Source organism: Oncorhynchus mykiss, chromosome 25 (assembly GCF_057628025.1).
Source record: "Oncorhynchus mykiss isolate SJ-2025 chromosome 25, ASM5762802v1, whole genome shotgun sequence".
Classification (NCBI taxonomy): domain Eukaryota; kingdom Metazoa; phylum Chordata; class Actinopteri; order Salmoniformes; family Salmonidae; genus Oncorhynchus; species Oncorhynchus mykiss.
This window is the reverse complement of record NC_143046.1, coordinates 80,092,805-80,117,673: the sequence shown is the minus strand read 5'-3', so window position 1 is coordinate 80,117,673 and position 24,869 is coordinate 80,092,805. Positions and strand designations below refer to the sequence as shown.

Sequence of the window (24,869 nt, the reverse complement as noted above, 5' to 3'; positions counted from 1 at the left end):
AAGGTCTTGGAACAAATATAAGATCCAGGAGCTAAGCCTAAACCACCAAAGAAGGCTTCATCCTCAACCACCAGCAGCACCAGAACCAGGTGCTTGTCTGGTCTTTATCTTAAGTATTATGTGGTCGAGTTTCCCACATCAAAGGTCAAGCCCACCAGAGCTCAAAGTGCGATGGATTAATTGTACGTTTCAGCCATCAATCATCCCCTTCAAGCCAAGGACCAGAAACTGCTTTGGGACAGGAAAGTGATCTACAGGAAAAATCCATGGGGGAGATAATTCCCAACGCAACGGTCAACCAGCTTCCTGAGGCAGGCTCCGCTCATCCCTTAACTAATGGGAAATCGTTGAGGCACTGAAGACAGAATGAGAGTTTGACCAGTGGATACCCCTTTGGAAGTGGCCATGGCAGCCGCTATTCACTAGCCCTCAGCGATTCACAGACCGCTGTCCTACGAGAGGATGAAACTACTAGCGGTGGAGGAAAATGAGCACGGATGGTCTCATCCTTCCCGGAGAGGAACGAACAGGGAGTTGACCTGACCACCTCTCCACATGGACCTGACCTGTCTGCCTTTCTTTCCCAATCTGCTCTTCTGGTACAACATGGCACACAGTCCCTGAAGGCTTCGAGGTCAACAGCCAGCACGGGGGACAGGCTGCTCCGCCAACACCCTCTATACCAGTGACACAAGTTAGCATTCCTCCTTAATCTAGACAAAGCACCACTCCTTCGACTTTTCGCCAATTACCAACCACAGCAAACGTTCCCCTCGTCTAGGGCCTGGGCCAGCCCAGTCATCAACCATCAGGTGGGCTCTCACCCAATTCCGGCTGCCACCAATGAAGGGTCTGGGACAGGCCCAATGAGTCCACAGGGAGCTCATCAGCAGTCCCGAGTTTATCCTTCACGCAACCAGAAGAGGGAGCCAACATTATGAAACTGCTAATAGCCTCAGCCTATGGAATTTTCAGACCCAAACTGCCATACTTTGAGAGGCGAAAGGAGAGTGAATTTGTCCTTTTGGAAATGGTATTGGAGAGCCTACTGGGTATTCACAGTCATCTGTCAAAATGCTACAAATACCAAGTACTGATGGATTACTTGCGGTTTCCCAGTGCATACTAGCTGGCCAAATCCTTTATGCACTCTGCAACACCATACACTGCTGCATGGTTGAAGGTGAAGGCGAGGGCAAAGAGCATGGCTCACCAGGCCACGATCTCAGCCATAGCCTTCTGGGGAAGGAAGGAGTTTGAATGCCAGGAGGGACAGAAAAGGCAAAATCCCACTACCATGTACTTAAATAGTGAATCCAACCGGAACCAGGAATAAGATCTCTCTCAGGAGCAAGAACGTCAAATTCCAGCCATACTATTGCAATAGTAAGGGGCACTTCCTTGGCTTGCCCCAGGGTAAAAAAGCTCACTCAACCTCAATTGAAGGCCTGGATCACTTCAGGCGAGCGATGCTACAAGTGTGCCCGTAGCCATAAGGCAGAGACCTGCACATTGAGGAAACCCTGCAATCGCTGTAAGGAAATCCATCTCAGTGTTGCATGATGTAATTCCCCAAGCACAGAAGGAGCGGAGTATGCCATACCTCGACCAGCAGAACCTTTCTCCAAGGGTCATGTTGAAGGTGGTCAAGGTCACTCTGCAAAGTGAAGGGAGGAGCCATTCTTGATGATGGGTCTGAAAGAACAATCATTCTCCCGGCGGCCACCCGTCAGCTTAACCTGGAGGGGGCCCCCGAGATCCTTAATCTCAGAACGGTACGACATGATGTTATCCAAGTGAAAGGCTCTGCTGTGACCTTCAGCGTTTCACCTTCAGGAAACAGCCTATAACATCACCAATGCCTTCACGGCAGATGGCCTGAATCTCGCAGAGCACTCCTACCTGGTAAGTGTTCTACAGAAACAATGTCCTCATCTCCGAGGATTGCCTCTTCCTAACCTGACCAGGGTTGCGCCACTCATCCTGATTGGGTCAGACCACACACACACATCTCGTCACCCCGACCAAGCCTATACGAGCTGGACCAGAAGTTGGGCCCGTTGCTGTCCATACGTCCTTAGGTTGGGCTGTGCAAGGTCCAGCCCATCTACTTCTCTCCACCCAAGCTGTACAGTCACAGCAAGTCCTCTTCACCAGAAGCAAACCAGCTCCATCCCCCTGTCCAGCCACTGACCTCATTCGGAATGTGTAGATGCTCTGGAAGATGGACACCTTCTCCAACCTGAAGCTACAGGAGGTCACCCACTCGAAACATGACTCCTATGCATTAGACCTGGAGAAGCACACCACCACCACTGAAATGGATGGCGTTCAGAGGTACGCGACCCCACTGCTACGGGTGCCCAACCATCCTCCTCTGGCAACCACAACACGGGCTGTACTCCCCCTACTGTGTGGAACGGAGCGACACCTTGTGAAGAATCCTGAGCTTGTTGAAGTTTGTAACCGAGCGATTCATGTGACGGCAGGCTATGTCACCAAAGTGACAGCGCACGAAGAGGGAAACTCACTCAGCGAATCCTGGTATCTCCCTCACCATGTTATCCATCAACACGGTGGAAAGTACAGACTTGTCTTCAACTTTTCATTCCAAGCTGCTGGTCAAAGCCTGAATGACTGTCTACTCCCCAGACCAACCTTCCAACCGTCTTTCCTTGCTCGGTGTCCTTCTCCGGTTCCAGCAGCACTCCACAGCCAACAGTGGAGACATCAAAGCCATGTTTCATCAGATTCGTCTGATGCCTTCCAACACTACACTGCTCCGGTTCATGTGGTGAGATATGGAACGAGACGCAGATGCCACAATCTATGAATGGCAAGTACTCCCATTTGGCACCACCCGCAGTCCTTGCTGTGCCATATACGCTCTGCAGAGACACGCAGGGGAGCACCCAGACAGTGACCCAGAAGTATGGGATTCAGTGGACAATGCCTTCTATGTGGATAACTGCTTACAGAGTGTCCCATCTATGGCTGAAGAAAAAGCACTCCTTGATAAAGTACGGAATCTCCTGTCCAAAGGGGGATTTGAGGTCCGACAGTGGGCTAGTAACAGAGCGGAGGTTATCCAGCACCTGCCAGGTCCAGTAGCAGTGAACTATGGCTTTCGCAGTCTGGTGCTAACCCAGAGGAGCCCACTCTAGGACTGAGATGGAGCTGCATACCGGACACCCTGGGGTAGAAGCACCGCTCAGCCCTGAGTACCAAAACTTCCACTCTGCGCACCATCTATTGGACCCTGGCCAGTCAATATGACCCCCTTGGGTATATCCTGCCATATACAACCAGGGCCAAAGTTTTAGTCCAGGACCTGTGGCAGACCAGGAGGGACTGGGATGGACCAATTCAGTCGGCTGACCTAGTGGAACAATGGATCTGTTGGGAAAGAGTTATCAGAGCTCGCTGAAGCCCAAATGCCATGTACCACCCTGTGCTGACCAACTGGGATCATGCCTAGAACGGCATGTGTTCTGTGACACGTAGGAAACCTCCACATAAGCTCGCTCCAATCTAAGAATGGAGGATAAGGCAGGCCACACCCATGTTTCCTTTGTCATGGCCAGGTCCACCCAAGAAGCAGTTGTCAATGCCTAGACTGGAACTCAGCGCTATCCTCTCCGGATCCCAGTTGGCCTCTACCTTTGAACCGAGCTCACCTTGCCAATTCAAAGGGTCATCTGGAGTGATTCGACCACTGTATTGACCTGGCTCAAGTCGGAGTCCTGCAGGTATAAGGTGTTTGTCGGGACTCGCATTGCGGAAATCCAAGACCTAACAGAAGTCCAGGACTGGAGGTATGTTGACAGCGTAAACAATCCTGCTGATGACGTTACTCGTGGTAAAACCCTTGAGTGTAGGGGGCAGTACTTTGATGTTTAGATGAAAAATGTACCCAAATGAAACTGCCTATTTCTCAGGCCCAGAATCTAGAATATGCTAATAATTGTCAGATTAGTATAGAAAACACTCTAAAGTTTCCAAAACTGTTAAAATATTGTCTGTGAGTGTAACAGAACTGATATTGCAGGCGAAAACCTGAGGAAAATCCAACCAGGAAGTGCTGTTTTTCCTGAAAGCTCTCTGTTCCATTGCATGCCTTCTCTCCATTTAAAGGGATATCAACCAGATTTATTTTCCTATGGCTTCCACATGGTGTGAACAGTCTTTAGACATAGTTTCAGACTTTTATTTTGATAAATGAGCGAGAAAGATAACATTGCGTCATTGGATGGCTGGGTGCCAGCAGCGTTTTGCATGCACCAACAGAGTGGAGCAGACATTTTCTCTCTCTATCCTATTGAAGAAGCTACAGTCCGGTTGAAATGTTATTGATAATATATTAAAAAAAACATTTGGAAATTGACGTCTGCCCCGTCGTGACCGCTAGAGCCTGTGGATTTCTGAACATAACGCGCCAACCAAATGGAGGTATTTTGAATATAAAAATAAGGAAAAGGAACATTTATTGTGTATCTGGGAGTCTCGTGAGTGCAAACATCCGAAGATCATCAAAGGTAAGTGATTCATTTTATTGCTTTTCTGACTTTCGTGACCAATCTACTTTGCTGCTAGCTGTTTGTAATGTTTTGTCTGCTGAGAGAGATGTCCTTACATAAACGCTTGGTATGCTTTCGCCAAAAAGCTTTTTTGAAATCTGACTATATTGCACTTGTGATTTCATGAAAATTAAATATTTTTAGTAATTTAATTTGAATTTGGCGCTCCAAGCAGAAGTCTTGGATCCCAATGCTATCCACCCAATTATACTTGACTCCAGACACCCTATTACCAGCCTCCTCATCAAGAGTTATGATGAGAGGCTTCAGGCTTCTCCACCCAGGGCCAGAGAGAGTATGGGGACATGAGGCGTAAGTACTGGTTACTTGGAGGATGAGGAGCCATTTGTAAGCACAAATACGCCTTCAGGGAATGTCAGAGATGGCAGGCCGGAGTCACTGTGCCTAAAATTGCAGATTTACCCCCCTGCTCGCTTGCGCCTCCTCAAACCACCTTTCTGGTCAACAGGAGTAGATTGCTTTGGCCCCTTGACAATCAAGCTAGGTCGTCGAGTGGAAAAGCGCTGGGGCATTCTATTCAAGTGTTTGACAACTAGATGTGTCCACCTGGACATACTGGAGAGTTTGGATACTAAAACCTTCCTCATGGCCCTATGACGGTTTATCGCCCGACGGAGGAAACCCTACGAGATCCTGGCTGACAGGGGCACAAACTTCAAGGCAAGAGAAGTCAGGTTGTAGGAAGCCTTCAAAGCCATGGACCCAGCCTCCAGAATCAGCTGATGGACCAACAAATCTCATTCAAATGTAACCCTCCAGGAGCTCCTAATTTTGGAGCGAGAGATCAAATCTTTAAAGACAGCCTTAAAAGTCGTCCTGGAAAAATGACTTGTGTCATGCACAAAGTAGTTGTCCTAACCGACCTGCCAAAACGATAGTTTGTTAACAAGCCATTTGTGGAGTGGTTGAAATTTTGCAAATAAATTCATAAAAAATCCTACAATGTGATTTTTTGGAATTTCTTTTCTCATTTTGTCTGTCATAGTTAAAGTGTACCTATGATGAAAATTACAGGCCTCTCTCATCTTTTTAAGTGGGAAAACTTGCACAATTGGTGGCTGACTAAATACTTTTTTGCCCCACTGTATTTGGGGCAGCAGCCTCTAATGTGCTAGAGGTGGCTATTTAATAGTCTGATGGCCTTGAGATAGAAGCTGTTTTTCAGTCTCTTCGTCCCAGCTTTGTTGCCCCTGTACTGACCTTGCTTTCTGGATGATAGCAGGGTGAACAGGCAGTGGCTCCGGTGGTTGTTGTCCTTGATTGTCTGTTTGTCCTTCCTATGACATCGGAAGCTGTAGGTGTCCTGGATGGCAGGTAGTTTGCCCCCGGTGAGGCGTTGTGCAGACCACACCACCCTCTGGAGAGCCCTGCGGTTGTGGCCTATGCAGTTGCTGTCCTAGGTGTTGATACAGCCCGACAAGATGCTCTCAATTGTACATCTATAAAAGTTTGAGGGTTTTAGGTGCCAAGCCAAATTTCTTTAGCCTCCCGAGGTCTGTGTGGGTGGACCATTTCAGATTGTCAGTGATGTGTACGCCGAGGAACTTGAAGCTTTCCACCTTCTCCACTGTGGTCCCGTCGATGTGGATAGGGGGGTGCTCCCTCTGCTGTTTCCTGAAGTCCACAATCATCTTGTCTCTCTCTCTCTCTTCCTCATCCCTCTCCCTCCTTCCCTCTGCATCTTTCTCTCTCACCCTCCATCCAGCCATGTCAACCTCCCTCCCTCTATCCTCGCAGAGTTAAGGGTCAGGTACCAGTGTGTAACGTGCCATTTAAATAATCAAATAATTTCGGTCCAATTATTCTGGTGCCACAATTGATATCACGAGGGCAGCATCGTGTTGTAGACCTTTGAGGCACTGTGTGTGTGTGTGTGTGTGTCCTAGTGTTGTGGACCGTTGAGGCACCTGTGTGTGTTGTGGAACGGACCATTGAGGCACCGTGTGTGTGTCCTGGTGTTGTGGACCATTTGAGGCACCGTGTGTGTGTGTGTGTGTGTGTGTGTGTGTGTGTGTGTGTGTGTGTGTGTGTGTGTGTGTGTGTGTGTGTATGTGTCCTGGTGTTGTGGACCGTTGAGGCACCTGTGTGTGTTGTGGAACGGACCATTGAGGCACCGTGTGTGTGTCCTGGTGTTGTGGACCGTTGAGGCACCTGTGTGTGTTGTGGACCATTGAGGCACCTGTGTGTGTTGTGGACCATTGAGGCACCAGAGGATGGCTGTGATAGATGACTCCATGACACCTCCCTCCCCGTGCCTAGACTGTAATGCTAGCTAAAGGCAAGGCTAGCTAAGTGGTTTCTAATGCCCAGACTGCAAGGATGTCCATGCAGGATGTACCAACACCTGACTACTACACACATACACAGTCTGGGGCTGTACACTAGGATCCATCCACTGTTCCAACACCTGACTACTACACACATACACAGTCTGGGGCTGTACGCTAGGATCCATCCACTGTACCAACACCTGACTACTACACACATACACAGTCTGGGGATGTACGCTAGGATTCATCCACTGTACCAACACCTGACTACTACACACATACACAGTCTGGGGATGTACGCTAGGATTCATCCACTGTACCAACACCTGACTACTACACACATACACAGTCTGGGGCTGTACGCTAGGATCCATCCACTGTTCCAACACCTGACTACTACACACATACACAGTCTGGGGCTGTACACTAGTACACCAGTTAAAGACACTCATAAACTTGGATGCACACACACAGATACGCACACACATACACACACACATAGAGAGAGAGACAAACACTACCCACACACGGTGTGGCCCTGCAAAAAGTAGCGGCAGGGTAGCCTAGTGGTTAGAGCGTTGGACTAGTGACTGGAAGGTTGCAAGTTCAAACCCCCGAGCTGACAAGGTACACATCTGTCGTTCTGTCCCTGAACAGGCCGTCATTGGAAATAAGAATTTGTTCTTAAGTTCTTGCCTAGTTAAATAAAGATAAAAATAAACATTTAACTTAAATTACATTACACTTTACCATGAAATGCTTACTTACGAGCCCTTTCCCAACAATGCAGTCAGAAAGTTAAAATGAATTGCATCAAAAAAATAATGCGTATGTAGTGTGTCTATGTGTGTGTTAGTGTCAGTGTAGTGTGAGTGAGTGACAGTGAGTGACCGTGTGTGGCGGTGCTGTGATCAAGGGACAGGATGCTCTGAGTCGCTAATGACTGTTGGCAGGGATAGACAGAAATAGGATTGGAGGGAGGGAGAGAGGATGGGCTCTTGATACATCACCCTTTAAACCTGTTTCACTCACTAACAGGGTTCTGGTAATGTCTCTCTCTCCCCCTCTCTGTCTCTCTCTCTCCTCCCCCCTCTCTCTCTCTCTCTCTCGCTAATGAGAGCAGATGAGAATAGATGGGGGATCAACCACGCTCACACTAATGACTTTTACGTCTCCTTCACATGAATGACTTGGAGCTAGATACCTGTTCTCCGCTCCGGACACTGATGGGTTAGAGTCCATCACAAGGGATGGAGATAAAGAGATGGATGAAGAGGGACAATTAAAGAGCAATGGGGAGATAGAACGGGTAGTTAATGTATCTGCACGTCTGCACACTTGAGAGACTTGTTCAAGTGTAGCTTTTAGCTGGCCTGACAGAGTAGTTAATGAGATGGAGGAGAGACAGAGGCCGGAGAGGGAGGGAGGCCGGGGATGGAGGGAGGGAGGCCGGGGAGGGAGGGAGGGAGGCCGGAGAGGGAGGGAGGGAGGGAGGCCGGAGAGGGAGGGAGGGAGGCCGGAGAGGGAGGGAGGGAGGCCGGAGAGGGAGGGAGGGAGGCCGGAGAGGGAGGGAGGGAGGCCGGAGTGGGAGGGAGGGAGGGAGGCCGGAGTGGGAGGGAGGCCGGAGTGGGAGGGAGGGGGGAGGGAGGCCGGAGAGGGAGTGAGGGAGGCCGGAGAGGGAGGGAGGGAGGCCGGAGAGGGAGGGAGGGAGGGAGGGAGGCCGGAGAGGGAGGGAGGGAGGGAGGCTGGAGAGGGAGGGAGGGAGGCTGGAGAGGGAGGGAGGCAAAGAGAGAGAGAGGGAGGGAGAGAGGGAGAGAGAGTGCATAGTAGATTGAATTTATTAATGTAGCTGTCCCAGAACAGAGCAGATCTGCACAGCTGGGACTCAGCAGCTGTAGACAGGGACAGCGGTTAACACACACACACTCACACACACACCGCTCAACCTTATGTAAATATAAAACACACCAATCTCTTTCTGTCCCTCCCTCTTTCTCCCCCTCTTCCCATCTTCTGTCGTTACTTCTCTCCAGCTGTTCCGAATGGCCTCCTCCTTCTCTATCCCCTTAGGCCAGAATAATCTGGAGTTTTGGGAGTAACATTCCCCCAATCAAATCATCGACAAGCATCACTGATGTTATAGACAAACTGATGAGATGATACCACCTTCTCTTTTAACACCACTTTACTACTGCTGAAAGGGTCATTCCAAGTGTGTGTGTGTGTTTTTATTTTATTTAAAAAGTATATAATTTCACCTTTATGTAACCAGGTTAGCTAATTGAGAACAAGTTCTCATTTACAACTGTGACCTGGCCAAGATAAAGCAAAGCAGTGGGACAGAAACAACAACACAGAGTTACTTGGAATAAACAAGCGTACATTCAACACAATAGAAAAAAAAGAAAGTCTATATACAGTGTGTGCAAATGGCATGAGGAGGTATGGCAATTAATAGGCCATAGTAGCAAAGGAATTACAATTTAGCAGGTTAACACTGGAGTGATAGATGAGCAGATGATGATGTGTAAGTAGTGATACTGGTGTGCAAAAGAGCAGCAAAGTAAATAAAAACAATATGGGGATGAGGTAGGTAGATTGCGTGGGCTATTTACAGATGGACTATGTACAGCTGCAGCGATCGGTTAGCTGCTCAGATAGCTGATGTTTAAAGTCTCCAGCTTCAGCGATTTTTGCAATTCCTTCCAGTCACTGGCAGCAGAGAACTGGAAGGAAAGGCGGCCAATGGAGGTGTTGGCTTTGGGGATGACCAGTGAGATATACCTGCTGGAGCACGTGCTACGGGTGGGTGTTATTATCGTGACCAGTGAGCTGTAATAAGGCAGAGCTTTACCTAGCATAGACTTGTAGATGACCTGGAGCCAGTGGGTCTGGCGACAAATATGTAGCGAGGGCCAGCCGACTAGAGCATACAGGTTGCAGTGGTGGGTGGCATAAGGCGCTTTGGTAACAAAACGGATGGCACTGTGATAGACTGCATCCAGTTTGCTGAGTAGAGTACTGGAAGCTATTTTGTAGATTACATCGCCGAAGTCTAGGATCGGTAGAGTAGTCAGTTTTACTAGGGTAAGTTTGGCGACTTGAGTGAAGGAGGCTTTGTTGCAAAATAGAAAGCCGATTCTAGATTTGATTTTGAATTGGAGATGTTTGAGATGAGTCTGGAAGGAGAGTTTACAGTCTAGCCAGACACCTACAGTGGGGCAAAAAAGTATTGTCAGCCACCAATTGTGCAAGTTCTCCCACTTAATAAGATGAGAGAGGCCTGTAATTTTCATCATAGGTACACTTCAACACTTCAACTATGACAGACAAAATGAGAAAAAAAAATCCAGAAAACCACATTGTAGGATTTTTAATGAATTTATTTGCAAAATATGGTGGAAAATAAGTATTTGTAGTTGTCCATGTATTCTAGGTCAGAACCATCCAGAGTAGTGTTGCTGGTCAAGCAGGCGGGTGCGGGCAGCGAACGGTTGAAAAGCATGCATTTGGTTTTGCTAGCGTTTAAGAGCAGTTGGAGGCCACGGAAGGAGTGTTGTATGGCATTGAAGCTCATTTGGAGGTGCACCCATGACCAGCTCGGAAACCGGATTGTACAACGGCGAAGGTGCGGTGGGTTTCGAAATGGTCGGTGATCTGTTTATTAACTTGGCTTTCAAAGACTTTAGAAAGGCAGTGCAGGATGGCTATAGGTCTGTAACAGTTTGGGTCTAGAGTGTCACCCCCTTTGAAGAGGGGGATGACCGCGGCAGCTTTCCAATCTTTAGGGATCTTGGACTAAATTAATAGAAGTTGCAACAATGGCGGCAGATCATTTTAGAAAGAGAGGGTCCAGATTGTCTAGCCCAGCTGATTTGTACGGGTCCAGGTTTTGCAGCTCTTTCAGAACATTTGCGATCTGGATTTGGGTGAAGGAGATGTTGGGGAGGCTCGGGCAAGTAGCTGCGAGGGGTGCGGAGCTGTTGGCCGGGGTTGGGGTAGCCAGGAGGAAAGCATGGCCAGACGTAGAGAAATACTTATTGAAATTTTCGATTATCATGGATTTATCGGTGGTGACCGTGTCACCTAGCCTCAGTGCAGTGGGCAGCTGGGAGGAGGTGCTCTTGTTCTCCATGGACTTTACAGTGTCCCAAAGCTTTTTGGAGTTAGAGCTACAGGATGTAAATTTATGTTTGAAAAAGCTAGCCTTTGTTTTCCTGACTGACTGTGTGTATTGGTTCCTGACTTCCCTGAACAGTTGCATATCGCAGTGACTATTCGATGCTATTGCAGTCTGTCATAGGATGTTTTTGTGCTGGTCAAGGGCAGTCAGGTCTGGTGTGAATCAAGGGCTATATCTGTTCTTAGTTCCACATTTTTTGAAAGGGGCATGCTTATTTAAGATGGTGAGGAAATTACTTTTAAAGAATGACCAGGCACCCTCAACTGACGGGATGAGGTCAATATCCTTCCAGGATACCTGGGCCAGGTCGATTAGATAGGCCTGCTCGCAGAAGTGTTTTAGGGAGCGTTTGACAGTGATGAGGGGTGGTCGTTTGACCGCGGACCCATCGCGGATGCAAGTAATGAGGCAGTAATCGCTGAGATCATGATTGAAAACAGCAGAGGTGTATTTGGAGGGCAAGTTGGTCAGGATAATATCTATGAGGGTGTCCATGTTTACGGATTTAGGGTTGTACCTGGTGGGTTCCTTGATAATTTGAGTGAGATTGAGGGCATCTATCTTAGATTGTAGGACTGCTGGGATGTTAAGCATATCCCAGTTTAGGTCACCTAACAGAACGAACTCTGAAGATAGATGGGGGGCAATCAATTCACATATGGTGTCCAGGGCACAGCTGGGAGCTGAGGGGGGTCTATAACAGGCGGCAACAGTGAGACTTATTTCTGGAGAGATTCATTTTTAAAAGCTCGAACTGTTTGGGCATAGACCTGGAAACTGTGACAGAACTTTGCAAGCTATCTCTGCAATAGATTGCAACTCCTCCCCCTTTGGCAGTTCTATGTTGATGGAAAATGTTGTAGTTGGGTATGAAAATCTCAGAATTTTTGGTGGGCTTCCTAAGCCAGGATTCAGACACGGCAAGGACATCGGGGTTGGTGGAGTTACGTGTGCGGGTCAGTCGTGGTGGTACGGCGTGGCACCGTGTCGACGAAGGGACGACGATGGGACCTGGCCAAATAGCAAAAGAGGTATTGTAGTTGTGGGAATTTCGTTTGCTAGCCGGGAGATGCGCCTGGCTCAGGGTTAGCTTCGTGGCTGGGTCACTCAGTTGAAGATAGCTAGCTGTGATGATCAATGGTCGGCAGGAATCTGGCGTTGTCGTGGAGAAAAACAGTCCGAGGCTGCCAGGTATTATCCAGGCTAAATAAACGGCTGGTGCCTGAGCAGAGGGTAAAGTCCGCTAGCAGTGGCTAACAATGACTAAATGGCTATTAACTTAGCTAATTATCTGGCTACCTTCTGATGAAAGTTTTGGCTATAGGGTCTAAAACAATAGCGGATCCGTGTCACATTGAGTGAGGCGGGTTACCGGAAGGTATGTTTAATTTAAAATGGAAAAAGAGATTGAATAATACATTTGAATATATACAAAAAGTAAACGAGAGGACAACAAACCACGTCTGCATCTTGGAATTTCACCCTTTTGTGTGTGTCTACTTTCCCTAGAAGCTCCTGAGTCGCTTGCGTACCTCACCCCAACACATAACACACAATCCACACACACAACACAAGTAGTTTCTCTGACAACTGGATTAAGGAAATCCTGATTAGTTTTGTTGAACAAATTCTAATTTTCGAATGTCTCAATTTAGCATGCTGTGACCCACTTTGGATGGATTTCCTTTTGACAGTGGACTGAATTCCCTCTAGAATGAGGTTTTGATGGTTGTATGTTCATTGTGTTCAATATTTCTGTGTATTGTGGTTTTCACAATTGTATCATTTAAAGAGCTGAGAAAAATGATATTTTTGTCTGACTATAGTTCTGAGGAGAAGACTTCATACGGGGCTTTACTGTGTCGTTCTTGCCCTGTTGTGGTAAATACGTCTTCCACTGGTAGGCGCCAGTGGACATGATTTGACTTGAACTAACAGTCTCGTGGCATTTTCTCAGTGAATCACTATCACTCTCTAAAAATAGCTAATACTGACTACTTATCGCTTTTGTCTTTAATGTCTGTTTTGGAGAGTCCATTTTCATTGACCTGCACATACATATGGCTCATAACTTAGAGTACAGTTCAGGATAACCCTTTTTTTCTTCCTCTCAGTTTTACCACTTCTCCTTTTACTCCCACTCCTACTTACTGTCTCCATATTTCTCCACTCCCCGTTTTGTTTTCCTCTTCCCTCCCTCTCTCTTTCCGTCTCTAGTGAGTTTGTTGAGACTGAATATGAACTAACTATGATCTTGTTGTTGTTTTCTGTTTCTCATCCACAGGCTTGGAGGCGTCATATCTTCCTACAAAATAGTCCCAGATGAGATTGATGAGATTAAGGTAAATATCTCTCTCCCTCCTCTATTGCTCTCTCTCTCTCTCTCTCTCTCCCTTCTTCGCTCCCTCTTACTCCCTCCCTCCCTCTCTCTCTCTCTCTCTCTCTCTCTCTCTCTTCCTCTTCGTCTCTCCATCTTGCGTTCTCTCTCTCTCCTGATCTCTCTCTGTCTTCCTCTCTCCCTCTTTGTCCCTCCAACTTCTCTGCCCATCCCTCCCCTCTCTCTCTCTCTCGCTCTCTCTCTCTTCCTCTTAGTCTCTCCATCTTCTCTCCCCATCCCTCCTCTCTCTCGCTGCCTCTCTCTCGCTGTCTCTCTCTCTCTCGCTGTCTCTCTCTCTCTCGCTGTCTCTCTCTCTTGCTTTCTCTCTCTCTCTCCCTTCCTCGCTCCCTCTTACTCCCTCCCTCCCTCTCTCTCTCTCTCTCTCGCTCTCTCTCTTCCTCTTCGTCTCCATCTTGCGTTCTCTCTCTCTCCTGATCTCTCTCTGTCTTCCTCTCTCCCTCTTTGTCCCTCCAACTTCTCTGCCCATCCCTCCCCTCTCTCGCTCTCTCTGTCTCTCTGTCTCTCTGTCTCTCTGTCTCTCTGTCTCTCTCTCTCTCTCTCTCTCTCTCTCTCTCTCTCTCTCTCTCTCTCTCTCTCTCTCTCTCTCTCTCTCTCGCTGTCTCTCTCTCTCTCGCTGTCTCTACTCTAACTGCATGCTGCCCCCTAGAGCCCACCGCAGGCTATAGTTCAAAGGTGACAGTATTTTGGATTCTCACATGTATTCTTTCACAAGGCCTACATTGAAGAGTTGTTATTGTTAGACCCTTCTGTCTTGGAAACAGTTGTCCCACACAGTGGGTGAATTTTAATGGTCTTTCTTTGATTTCTTGCGTCCTCTCTCCTTGCCTCCTTTTCCAGGCACATTAGAGGACAAGATCCAAGGTTTGTCCCCTCTGATCTTCTCCTCCAATGCAATTTGAGAAAGGGGAGGTGAAAAGGGAGGATGCTAGGAATCAAGGAAAGACAATTGAGATTCACCCAGCGCTTTAGTATTCTATCCTGAACCTGTGTCTGTTGTTGTCTATATGATTGACACTGCTCCCAGCCAATGGAGTGGTCACCTCTGTGATTTACACTGCTGCCAGCCAATGGTGTGTCTCTCTGCACTCTGTCCTCAGGAGACATTGGTGGACTGGTGTGATGAGAAGGAGCTGAACCTGATTCTGACCACCGGAGGAACAGGGTTCGCCCCCCGTGATGTCACGCCCGAGGTACATGGGGACCCCAAAGTTTGTGTTTGTGTCCATGTGAGTGGATGACTGTTGACCCTAGATCTAGTGTAAGCTGGTAGCTATGCGTGCACATGTGTGTGTTGGTTGGCACCTGCATGGTCAATGTGCATGTTTATGTGAGAGTTGTGTTTGTCAAACCATAGATTATCTTGTGTTTTGTCAGGTTTTTCACAGTACGGATAAATACATGTTTTTGTTTCCACTGTTATTTTCCATATGATGTATTTTGCATACGTTGTCAATGTGTGTGTCATATTTTAGGGTTGAGAGAGTGTTTTATCTTATGTTTGACTCTGTGTATGTGTATGAGTGCATGTTCATTTGCTTGTGTGTGTGCATGTGATGGGAAAGCGCTTGTGACTCCCTGGAGATTACTGCTGGCTGTGGACGTTGACTCCCCCCCACTCTCTCTCTCTCTCTCTCTTCCTCTTCTCTCTCTCTCTCCCCTCCCTCTATCATTCTTCCCTCTCTCATTCTTCCCTCTCATTCTTCCCTCTCTCTCTCTCCCCCTCCCTCTCATTCTTCCCTCTCTCTCTCCCCCTCCCTCTCTCATTCTTCCCTCTCTCTCTCCCCCTCCCTCTCATTCTTCCCTCTCTCTCCCCCTCCCTCTCTCATTCTTCCCTCTCTCTCTCCCCCTCCCTCTCATTCTTCCCTCTCTCTCTCCCCCTCCCCCTCCCTCTCTCATTCTTCCCTCTCTCTCTCTCCCCCTTCCCCCTCTCTTTGATATGTCCTTATCTTTTTCTTCTTTTTAATAATGTGCATGTTTGAATTGTCATTCATCTCAAGGGCACACAACGTCACTTCTCTTAAACCTTGTGATGTTCATGTTTTTGTTATTCACCCAATGCAGATCTGATGGACCCACAACATAATTGGGGTTTTAAAACAATACAGCCATAACAATTTACACAAATACGTATTACGTAATACTTAGATGTTGATACCAATTACAAGCATTATAGACAGCATACATGGTTAATATTTGCCATTTACCTGCTAGATCACATTTATCGATAAAGCAGCTATTTGTTGTTTTGACATGGGTGGAATAAATCATGTTTATCTTGAACAAATATAAATGAAACAAGGTTTTCATCTCTATTCATGTTTATTGCTTTGAACTGAACAAATTGGAAGGACACATTTTACACACAGTATTTTATGGAAATGATAAATGAGCCCCATCGAACACAAATTAAGACCGGTCTACACACCAAGAGGGACAGAGTTCTACTGTGTGTGGTGCAAATGTATTTCTTGCACTTGATGTATGTGTTCTGTGTCTTCCTGTCCTTTTTGGGTCCACACACATCGCATCACTTCCTCTTGTTGCTCCCGGCTGCAATCTATAATAATGGAAACATTTAGTTCAGGAATTTTACTAACATCTCACTCACTCACATATACAGTGCCTTGCAAAATGAATTCATTCCCCTTGGCAGTTTTCCTATTTTGTTGCATTACAACCTGTAATTTAAATGGATTTTTATTTGGACTTCATGTAACGGACATAAACAAAATAGTCCAAATTGGTGAAGTAAAATGTAAAAAATGACATATTTCTGAAAAAGAAAAAACATAGAAGTGATGGGTGCGTGTGTTCACCCCATTTGCTATGAAGCCCCTAAATAAGATCTGGTGCAACCAATTACCTTCAGAAGTCACATGATTAGTTAAATAAAGTACATCTGTGTGCAGTCTAAGTGTTACATAATCTGTCACATGATCTCAGTGTATATGCACCTGTTCTGCAACACCACTAAGCAGGGGGGTACCACCAAGCAAGCTGCACCATGAAGACCAAAGAGCTCTCCAAACAGGTCAAGGACAAAGTTGTGGAGAAGTACAGATCAGGGTTGGGTGATAAAAAATATCAGAAACTTTGAACATCCCACCAAGCACCGTTAAATCCATTATTAAAAAATGTAAAGAATATGGCACCACAACAAACCTGCCAAGAGTGGACCACCCACCAAACTCACAGACCAGGCAAGGAGGGCATTAATCAGAGAGGCAACAAAGAGACCAAAGATAACCCTGAAGGAGCTGCAAAGCTCCACAGCGGAGATTGGAATATCTGTCCGTAGGACCACTTTAAGCCATACACTCCACAGAGCTGTGCTTTATGGAAGAGTGGCCAGAAAAAAATAAGCAAACATGTTTGGTATTTGCCAAAAGGCATGTGGGAGACTCCCCAAACATATGGAAGAAGATACTCTGGTCAGATGAGACTAAAATTGAGCTTTTTGCCATCAAGGAAAACGCTATGTCTGGCACAAACCCAACACCTCTCATCACCCCGAGAACACCATCTCACAGTGAAGCATGGTGGTGGCAGCATCATGCTGTGGGTATGTTTTTCATCGGCAGGGACTGGGAAACTGAATTGAAGGAATGATGGATGGCGCTAAATACAGGGAAATTCTTGAGGGAAACCTGTTTCAGTCTTCCAGAGATTTGAGACTGGGACGGAGGTTCACCTTCCAGCAGGACAATGACCCTAAGCATACTGCTAAAGCAACACTCGAGTGGTTTAAGGGGAATCATTTAAATGTCTTGGAATGGCCTAGTCAAAGCCCAGACCTCAATCCAATTGAGAATCTGTGGTATGACCTAAAGATGGATGTGTTCCCCTGGTTAACAGCAAACTTACAGGAGCAGTTTTGCCTTGAAGAATGGGCAAAAATCCCAGTGGCTAGATGTGCCAATATTATAGAGACATACCCCAAGAGACATACGCCAAGAAGCTCTAATTGCGGCAAAACGTTTTGACCTTGGGGGGGTGAATAGTTATGCATGCTCAATATTTCTTGTTTGTTTCACAATACAAAATGTTTTGCATCTTCAAAGTCGTAGGCATGTTGTGTAAATGATACAAATGATACAAACCCCCCAAAAATCTATTTTAAATCCAGTTTGTAAGGCAACAAAATAGGAAAAATGCCAAGGGGAGTGAATACTTTCGCAAGCCACTGTATAGTTACAGCAGGCCATGGTAGGAGAGTCAGACAAACACACATGCAACAACATCACTCACACTGTAATCTCAGCCCTGGCCTTAGACCTTGTTTCCAGTTAGGCTGTAATCTCAGCCCTGGCCTTAGACCTTGTTGCCAGTTAGGCTGTAATCTCAGCCCTGGCCTTAGACCTTGTTGCCAGTTAGGCTGTAATCTCAGCCCTGGCCTTAGACCTTGTTGCCAGTTACGCTGTAATCTCAGCCCTGGCCTTAGACCTTGTTGCCAGTTAGGCTGTAATCTCAGCCCTGGCCTTAGACCTTGTTGCCAGTTAGGCTGTAATCTCAGCCCTGGCCTTAGACATTGTTGCCAGTTAGGCTGTAATCTCAGCCCTGGCCTTAGACCTTGTTGCCAGTTACGCTGTAATCTCAGCCCTGGCCTTAGACCTTGTTGCCAGTTAGGCTGTAATCTCAGCCCTGGCCTTAGACCTTGTTGCCAGTTACGCTGTAATCTCAGCCCTGGCCGTAGACCTTGTTGCCAGTTAGGCTGTAATCTCAGCCCTGGCCTTAGACCTTGTTGCCAGTTAGGCTGTAATCTCAGCCCTGGCCTTAGACCTTGTTGCCAGTTAGGCTGTAATCTCAGCCCTGGCCTTAGACCTTGTTGCCAGTTAGGCTGTAATCTCAGCCCTGGCCTTAGACCTTGTTGCCAGTTAGGCTGTAATCTCAGCCCTGGCCTTAGACCTTGTTGCCAGTTAGGCTGTAATCTCAGCCCTGGCCTTAGACCTTGTTGCCAGTTAGGCTGTAATCTCAGCCCTGGCCTTAGACCTTGTTGCCAGTTAGGCTGTAATCTCAGCCCTGGCCGTAGACCTTGTTGCCAGTTAGGCTGTAATCTCAGCCCTGGCCTTAGACCTTGTTGCCAGTTAGGCTGTAATCTCAGCCCTGGCCTTAGACCTTGTTGCCAGTTAGGCTGTAATCTCAGCCCTGGCCTTAGACCTTGTTTCCAGTTAGGCTGTAATCTCAGCCCTGGCCTTAGACCTTGTTGCCAGTTAGGCTGTAATCTCAGCCCTGGCCGTAGACCTTGTTGCCAGTTAGGCTGTAATCTCAGCCCTGGCCTTAGACCTTGTTGCCAGTTAGGCTGTAATCTCAGCCCTGGCCTTAGACCTTGTTGCCAGTTAGGCTGTAATCTCAGCCCTGGCCTTAGACCTTGTTGCCAGTTAGGCTGTAATCTCAGCCCTGGCCTTAGACCTTGTTGCCAGTTACGCTGTAATCTCAGCCCTGGCCTTAGACCTTGTTGCCAGTTAGGCTGTAATCTCAGCCCTGGCCGTAGACCTTGTTGCCAGTTAGGCTGTAATCTCAGCCCTGGCCTTAGACCTTGTTGCCAGTTAGGCTGTAATCTCAGCCCTGGCCTTAGACCTTGTTGCCAGTTAGGCTGTAATCTCAGCCCTGGCCTTAGACCTTGTTGCCAGTTAGGCTGTAATCTCAGCCCTGGCCTTAGACCTTGTTGCCAGTTACACTGTAATCTCAGCCCTGGCCTTAGACCTTGTTGCCAGTTAGGCTGTAATCTCAGCCCTGGCCTTAGACCCTGTTGCCCATCCCTGACCCTGCTGAAGGTGAATGTAATATTTGTTCAGTACTGTAACCAGTGTTCCCTTTCACTCTGTCCCTTCCTACTTCCCGATGCTGCAGGCCACCAAAGAGGTGATAGAGCGCGAGGCTCCAGGGATGGCCCTGGCTATGCTGATGGGCTCCCTTCAGGTCACACCTCTGGGCATGCTCTCCAGGCCTGTCTGTGGAATCAGAGGCAAAACCCTCATCATCAACCTACCTGGCAGCAAGAAGGGCTCACAGGTAAAATCTGGTGTGTGTGTGTGTGTGTGTGTACTCTCATTGACCTCTGACCCCTAACTCTCTTCCTACAGGAGTGTTTCCAGTTCATTCTTCCAGCTCTGCCCCACGCCATTGACCTGCTGAGGGATGCGGTTGTGAAGGTGAAGGATGTCCATGAGGCTCTGGAGGACCTGCCCTCACCCCCACCGCCCCTCTCCCCACCCCTCACCCTCAACAGCATTGCCTGCACCCAGACAGAGGACAAGGTGACACTCCTTGGCTCTCCTCCATTGCGTTTATTTATTTTTTGAAGAAACAGAGGGTGATAAACACATCCCACACCGCATGATAATGAGGGCCTTACATGATAATGAGAGGACCCTACATGATGATGAGTGGACCCTACAGGATAATGAGAGGGCCTTACATGATGATGACAGGACCCTACAGGATAATGAGATGTTCCTACATGATAATGCTCTCATTCATGATAATGAGAGGACACCCATACATGATAATGAGAGGATGTCCCTACATGATAATGACAGGACCCTGCATGATAATTTAGGGCCCTACATGGTAATGAGAGGAGGTCCTACATGATATTAACAGGAGGTCCTACATTATATATTGAGAGGTCCCTACTGATAATGAAATGTCCCTACTCTTAATGAGAGGAGGTTCTTAAATGAAATTCAGAGGAGGCCCCTACAAGACAATGAGAGGAGGCCCCTACAAGACAATGAGAGGAGGCCCCTACAAGACAATGAGAGGAGGCCCCTACAAGACAATGAGAGGAGGCCCCTACAAGACAATGAGAGGAGGCCCCTACAAGACAATGAGAGGAGGCCCCTACAAGACAATGAGAGGAGGCCCCTACAAGACAATGAGAGGAGGCCCCTACAAGACAATGAGAGGAGGCCCCTACAAGACAATGAGAGGAGGCCCCTACAAGACAATGAGAGGAGGCCCCTACAAGACAATGAGAGGAGGCCCCTATAAGACAATGAGAGGAGGCCCCTATAAGACAGTGAGAGGAGGTCCCTACAAGATAGTGAGAGGAGGTCCCTACAAGATAGTGAGAGGAGGTCCCTACAAGATAGTGAGAGGAGGTCCCTACAAGATAGTGAGAGGAGGTCCCTACAAGATAGTGAGAGGAGGTCCCTACAAGATAGTGAGAGGAGGTCCCTACAAGATAGTGAGAGGAGGTCCCTACAAGATAGTGAGAGGAGGTCCCTACATGCTAGTGAGAGGAGGTCCCTACATGCTAGTGAGAGGAGGTCCCTACATGCTAGTGAGAGGAGGTCCCTACATGCTAGTGAGAGGAGGTCCCTACATGCTAGTGAGAGGAGGTCCCTACATGCTAGTGAGAGGAGGTCCCTACATGCTAGTGAGAGGAGGTCCCGACATGCTGATGAGAGGAGGTCCCTACATGCTAGTGAGAGGAGGTCCCTACATGCTGATGAGAGGAGGTCCCGACATGCTGATGAGAGGACGTCCCGACATGCTAATGAGAGGAGGTCCCTACATGAAGTAAAACTGCTTCACAATGCTTATTTCCTGCACCATAATCACATAATTTCCACTCCCAGAAGTCTCTCCGTTTGTAGCAGTACTTAACTTTTATCTGAATTAATAGCTGTAGATGCTTTTACAGTGGTTCTTTTATCCATTTATGACATCCAGCATCGTGAGTTGTGGTGTTTTCTTAATAAAGTCTATTATTATTATAAGGGTGTGCAGTGTGAGGATGATGATGATGATGATGATGAGGATGATGAGAAGATGAAGGACAGATGCTTGGTGTCCACCGAGGACCACCACGCCCACCACCACCACCACACCCACTCCCACTCCCACGGACACAACTCGCACATCACCGCCGCCGCCATCGCTGCCAAGGTAAACACACAATGGCCTGTTGCTGTTTCTCATGTTAGAATTCTCAAGTTAACTTCAACATGGATATTTCAGCCCAGAAGTTCTTTATAAAATGAATTATGATCATTTGACCCAGAGAAAAGAAGAGAGATCTAGCAGAAATAGAGGGATAGAGGAAGAGGAAAAGAGGAAGATGAATGGGTGGAGAGGAAAATGGAGAGTGAGTGATAAGAGAGGAAGAATGGAGCTAGGTCTCAGAATACATGTATTGTGTTTGCTGCATTAGAAACCGATCTTCCTGTTCACTGCATTACCGCACGTGTGCTAAGCCTTCATTTTGATACATCAGTACGTCAGTGTGTGTGTTTACCTGTCGTGTGTGTGTGTGTGTATATGCCTGTGTGTGTATGCCTGTGTGTATATGCGTGTGTGCGTGCCTATTATGTGTGTATTCATGTTTCATCCTGTGTTGACCATCCATCACCAGAAGGGGAAGCCCCAGCACCATAACCATGCTGTTGTCATGGCTAAAGGTAGCCACTATCTACCTGGTCTGGTATCTAACCTCCCCCCTGCCCCACCTCATTACACCTGCTCCTGCTCTGGAGACCAGCCGGTAACGGTAAGACCCCTCAAATCTGCCCACCCACCCACCCTCATGTCACACGTCGCTCCTACATCACATACCACTGTACTCTGCACCTCACCCATCCCATAATTCCTCCCTGCAAACTTGAGCACCATGTATCTCAAAAGTGCTCGATCCCGTCCTTTCCCCGAGGAGAGGAATCTTAGGAGGTGAGGAGGCGAGGAATGAAGAAGGACTTTTGAGATTCACCCCATCTTGTATAGGTCATGACGGGTGGTGTATCGCTAGGTGTAGCCCGGACAGTGTTATTAGCGCTAACTGAGTTAGCCTGTGTTGCTAATTAGCAGAGTGGGGTTCAGTGCTGGGCTGCCAGTAAAGCCTATGGGCCCACTAGCACCGCTCAAATGAGCCATGCGGATCACAGTCGCAGATCCACACATCCACAGTAGCAGCCCTGGGGGGAAACTGTGGGCCTGCCTGGCCTGTCTGTCTCCTCACAGGCTCACACTCAGGCTCACACTCGCACTGCAGCCACACACACACACACACACACACACACACACAGGGTTTAACATGCATCTGGAACTAGTGTTTAATGATGTTTAGAATGTATTTATATTGTTACAGTTATTACAAAAGTCTACCTGGCCAATCAGAAAACAGATGACTGACTGGCCAGACTGACTGACCAATCTGTGTGTGCTTTCGAGGTGTCTTTTATCTGTGTTATAGTAGAGATTACAGTGCTGTTTGTACACACAGCTTTCCTCTCATTTACTGTGCGAGGATAAGATAACTACTTGTGTGTGTTGTAGATATTGCTTACCCGCTCTCTTTTTCTGTGTGTGTGTGTGTGTAGTAAATATAACTAGATATATAACTTCTCTCTTCATAGATCCCAGACAGCATAATCTCTAGGGGTGTGCAGGTTCTTCCCAGAGACACAACTTCTCTGAGCACCACGCCCTCCGAGTCGCCACGTGCCCAGGCCACCTCGCGCCTCTCCACTGCCTCCTGCCCCACACCCAAAGTAAGACACCTCCTGTAACTATTCTTAAACCTACCCCACTGCCCATCCATCTACCCCTCCCCCTGCCACTCACCCGGCCATGCCCAGTCCTCTCACATCCTAACACTACCCTCCCTCCTTCCACCTGGCTGCTGCCTCCCCCTCACTCTGACCCATCAAGGCTTGGAGGTGGAGGCCTATTGCTTCTTGACTCCCTCCCTCTCCCCTCCTCCATGTTTTTTTGGGAGGTAATTTATTGGATCCCTTTAGTTCTGTAACTCTGAGATCATGTCCAGTATGTTGTCCGTTAATTGGGTGGAATTACAGGCTCCTCCTCCTAACCTCGATTCCATCCTATCCCCATACTGTAGAAACGTCCTGTGATTGGTCACAGCACACAGAGGGGCGGACGAATGACCTCTGCTGGAGTGTCCCGTTCAGTCTTTTGATTGATAGGTTGTTTATATCAGTTTCAAACTGCACTGTGGCCATGGAAACAAACAAACCAGACATACATAGTGCTGCTGTTCATGTCCTAACACTACCTGTGTTCTATTCCTCACAATGTTGCTGAGCGAACAGAGACGGAGAGTGGTAGGAGAAAGAGGAGAGGAAGTGTAACTTGACTAGACCAGACTGGAGAGAGGAGGTGTAACTTGACTAGATCCGACTAGAGAGAGGAGGTGTAACTTGACAAGATCAGACTGGTGGGAGGAGAGGAGGTGTAACTTGACTAGATCAGACTGGTGGGAGGAGGTGTAACTTGACTAGATCAGACTAGCGAGAGGAGGTGTAACTTGACTAGATCAGACTAGAGAGAGGAGGTGTAACTTGACAAGATCAGACTGGTGGGAGGAGAGGAGGTGTAACTTGACTAGATCAGACTGGTGGGAGGAGGTGTAACTTGACTAGATCAGACTAGCGAGAGGAGGTGTAACTTGACTAGACCAGACTGGAGAGAGGAGGTGTAACTTGACTAGATCAGACTAGAGAGAGGAGGTGTAACTTAACTAGATCAGACTGGTGGGAGGAGGTGTAACTTGACTAGATCAGACTAGAGAGAGGAGGTGTAACTTGACTAGACCAGACTGGTGGGAGAGAGGAGGTATAACTTGACTAGATCAGACTGGTGGGAGGAGAGGAGGTGTAACTTGACTAGACCAGACTGGTGGGAGGAGGTGTAACTTGACTAGATCAGACTAGAGAGAGGAGGTGTAACTTGACTAGACCAGACTGGTGGGAGAGAGGAGGTATAACTTGACTAGATCAGACTGGTGAGAGGAGAGGAGGTGTAACTTGACAAGATCAGACTGGAGAGAGGTGTAACTTGACTAGATCAGACTGGTGAGAGGAGGTATAACTTGACTAGATCAGACTGGTGGGAGGAGAGGAGGTGTAACTTGACTAGATCAGACTGGTGGGAGGAGAGGAGGTGTAACTTGACTAGATCAGACTGGTGGGAGGAGAGGAGGTGTATCTTGACTAGATCAGACTGGTGGGAGGAGAGGAGGTGTAACTTGACTAGATCAGACTGGTGGGAGGAGAGGAGGTGTAACTTGACTAGATCAGACTGGTGGGAGGAGAGGAGGTGTAACTTGACTAGATCAGACTGGTGGGAGGAGAGGAGATGTAACTTGACTAGATCAGACTGGTGGGAGGAGGTGTAACTTGACAAGATCAGACTGGAGAGTGGAGGTGTAACTTGACAAGATCAGACTGGAGAGAGGAGGTGTAACTTGACTAGATCAGACTGGTGGGAGAGAGGAGGTATAACTTGACTAGATCAGACTGGTGAGAGGAGAGGAGGTGTAACTTTACAAGATCAGACTGGAGAGAGGAGGTGTAACTTGACTAGATCAGACTGGTGGGAGGAGAGGAGGTATAACTTGACTAGATCAGACTGGTGAGAGGAGAGGAGGTGTAACTTGACTAGATCAGACTGGAGAGAGG

General features: G+C 47.8%; 1 protein-coding gene across 34 annotated transcripts in view; it reads left to right on the top strand.

The window, feature by feature from the left end:
* Positions 1 to 24,869, top strand: part of LOC110504229 (gephyrin) — a 119,783-nt gene that overhangs the window by 28,854 nt on the left and 66,060 nt on the right. For 9 of the 34 annotated variants that reach the window (XM_036962407.2, XM_036962403.2, XM_090221245.1 and 6 more), the window contains exons 3-9: positions 13,336 to 13,393; positions 14,547 to 14,675; positions 19,300 to 19,461; positions 19,533 to 19,706; positions 21,175 to 21,342; positions 21,809 to 21,943; positions 22,806 to 22,940. In XM_036962407.2, the coding sequence (XP_036818302.1) occupies positions 13,336 to 13,393; positions 14,547 to 14,675; positions 19,300 to 19,461; positions 19,533 to 19,706; positions 21,175 to 21,342; positions 21,809 to 21,943; positions 22,806 to 22,940 (961 nt within the window). The remainder of the gene's footprint in view (positions 1 to 13,335; positions 13,394 to 14,546; positions 14,676 to 19,299; positions 19,462 to 19,532; positions 19,707 to 21,174; positions 21,343 to 21,808; positions 21,944 to 22,805; positions 22,941 to 24,869) is intronic. The other 25 variants (XM_036962400.2, XM_090221251.1, XM_090221243.1 and 22 more) reach the window with 6 other exon arrangements.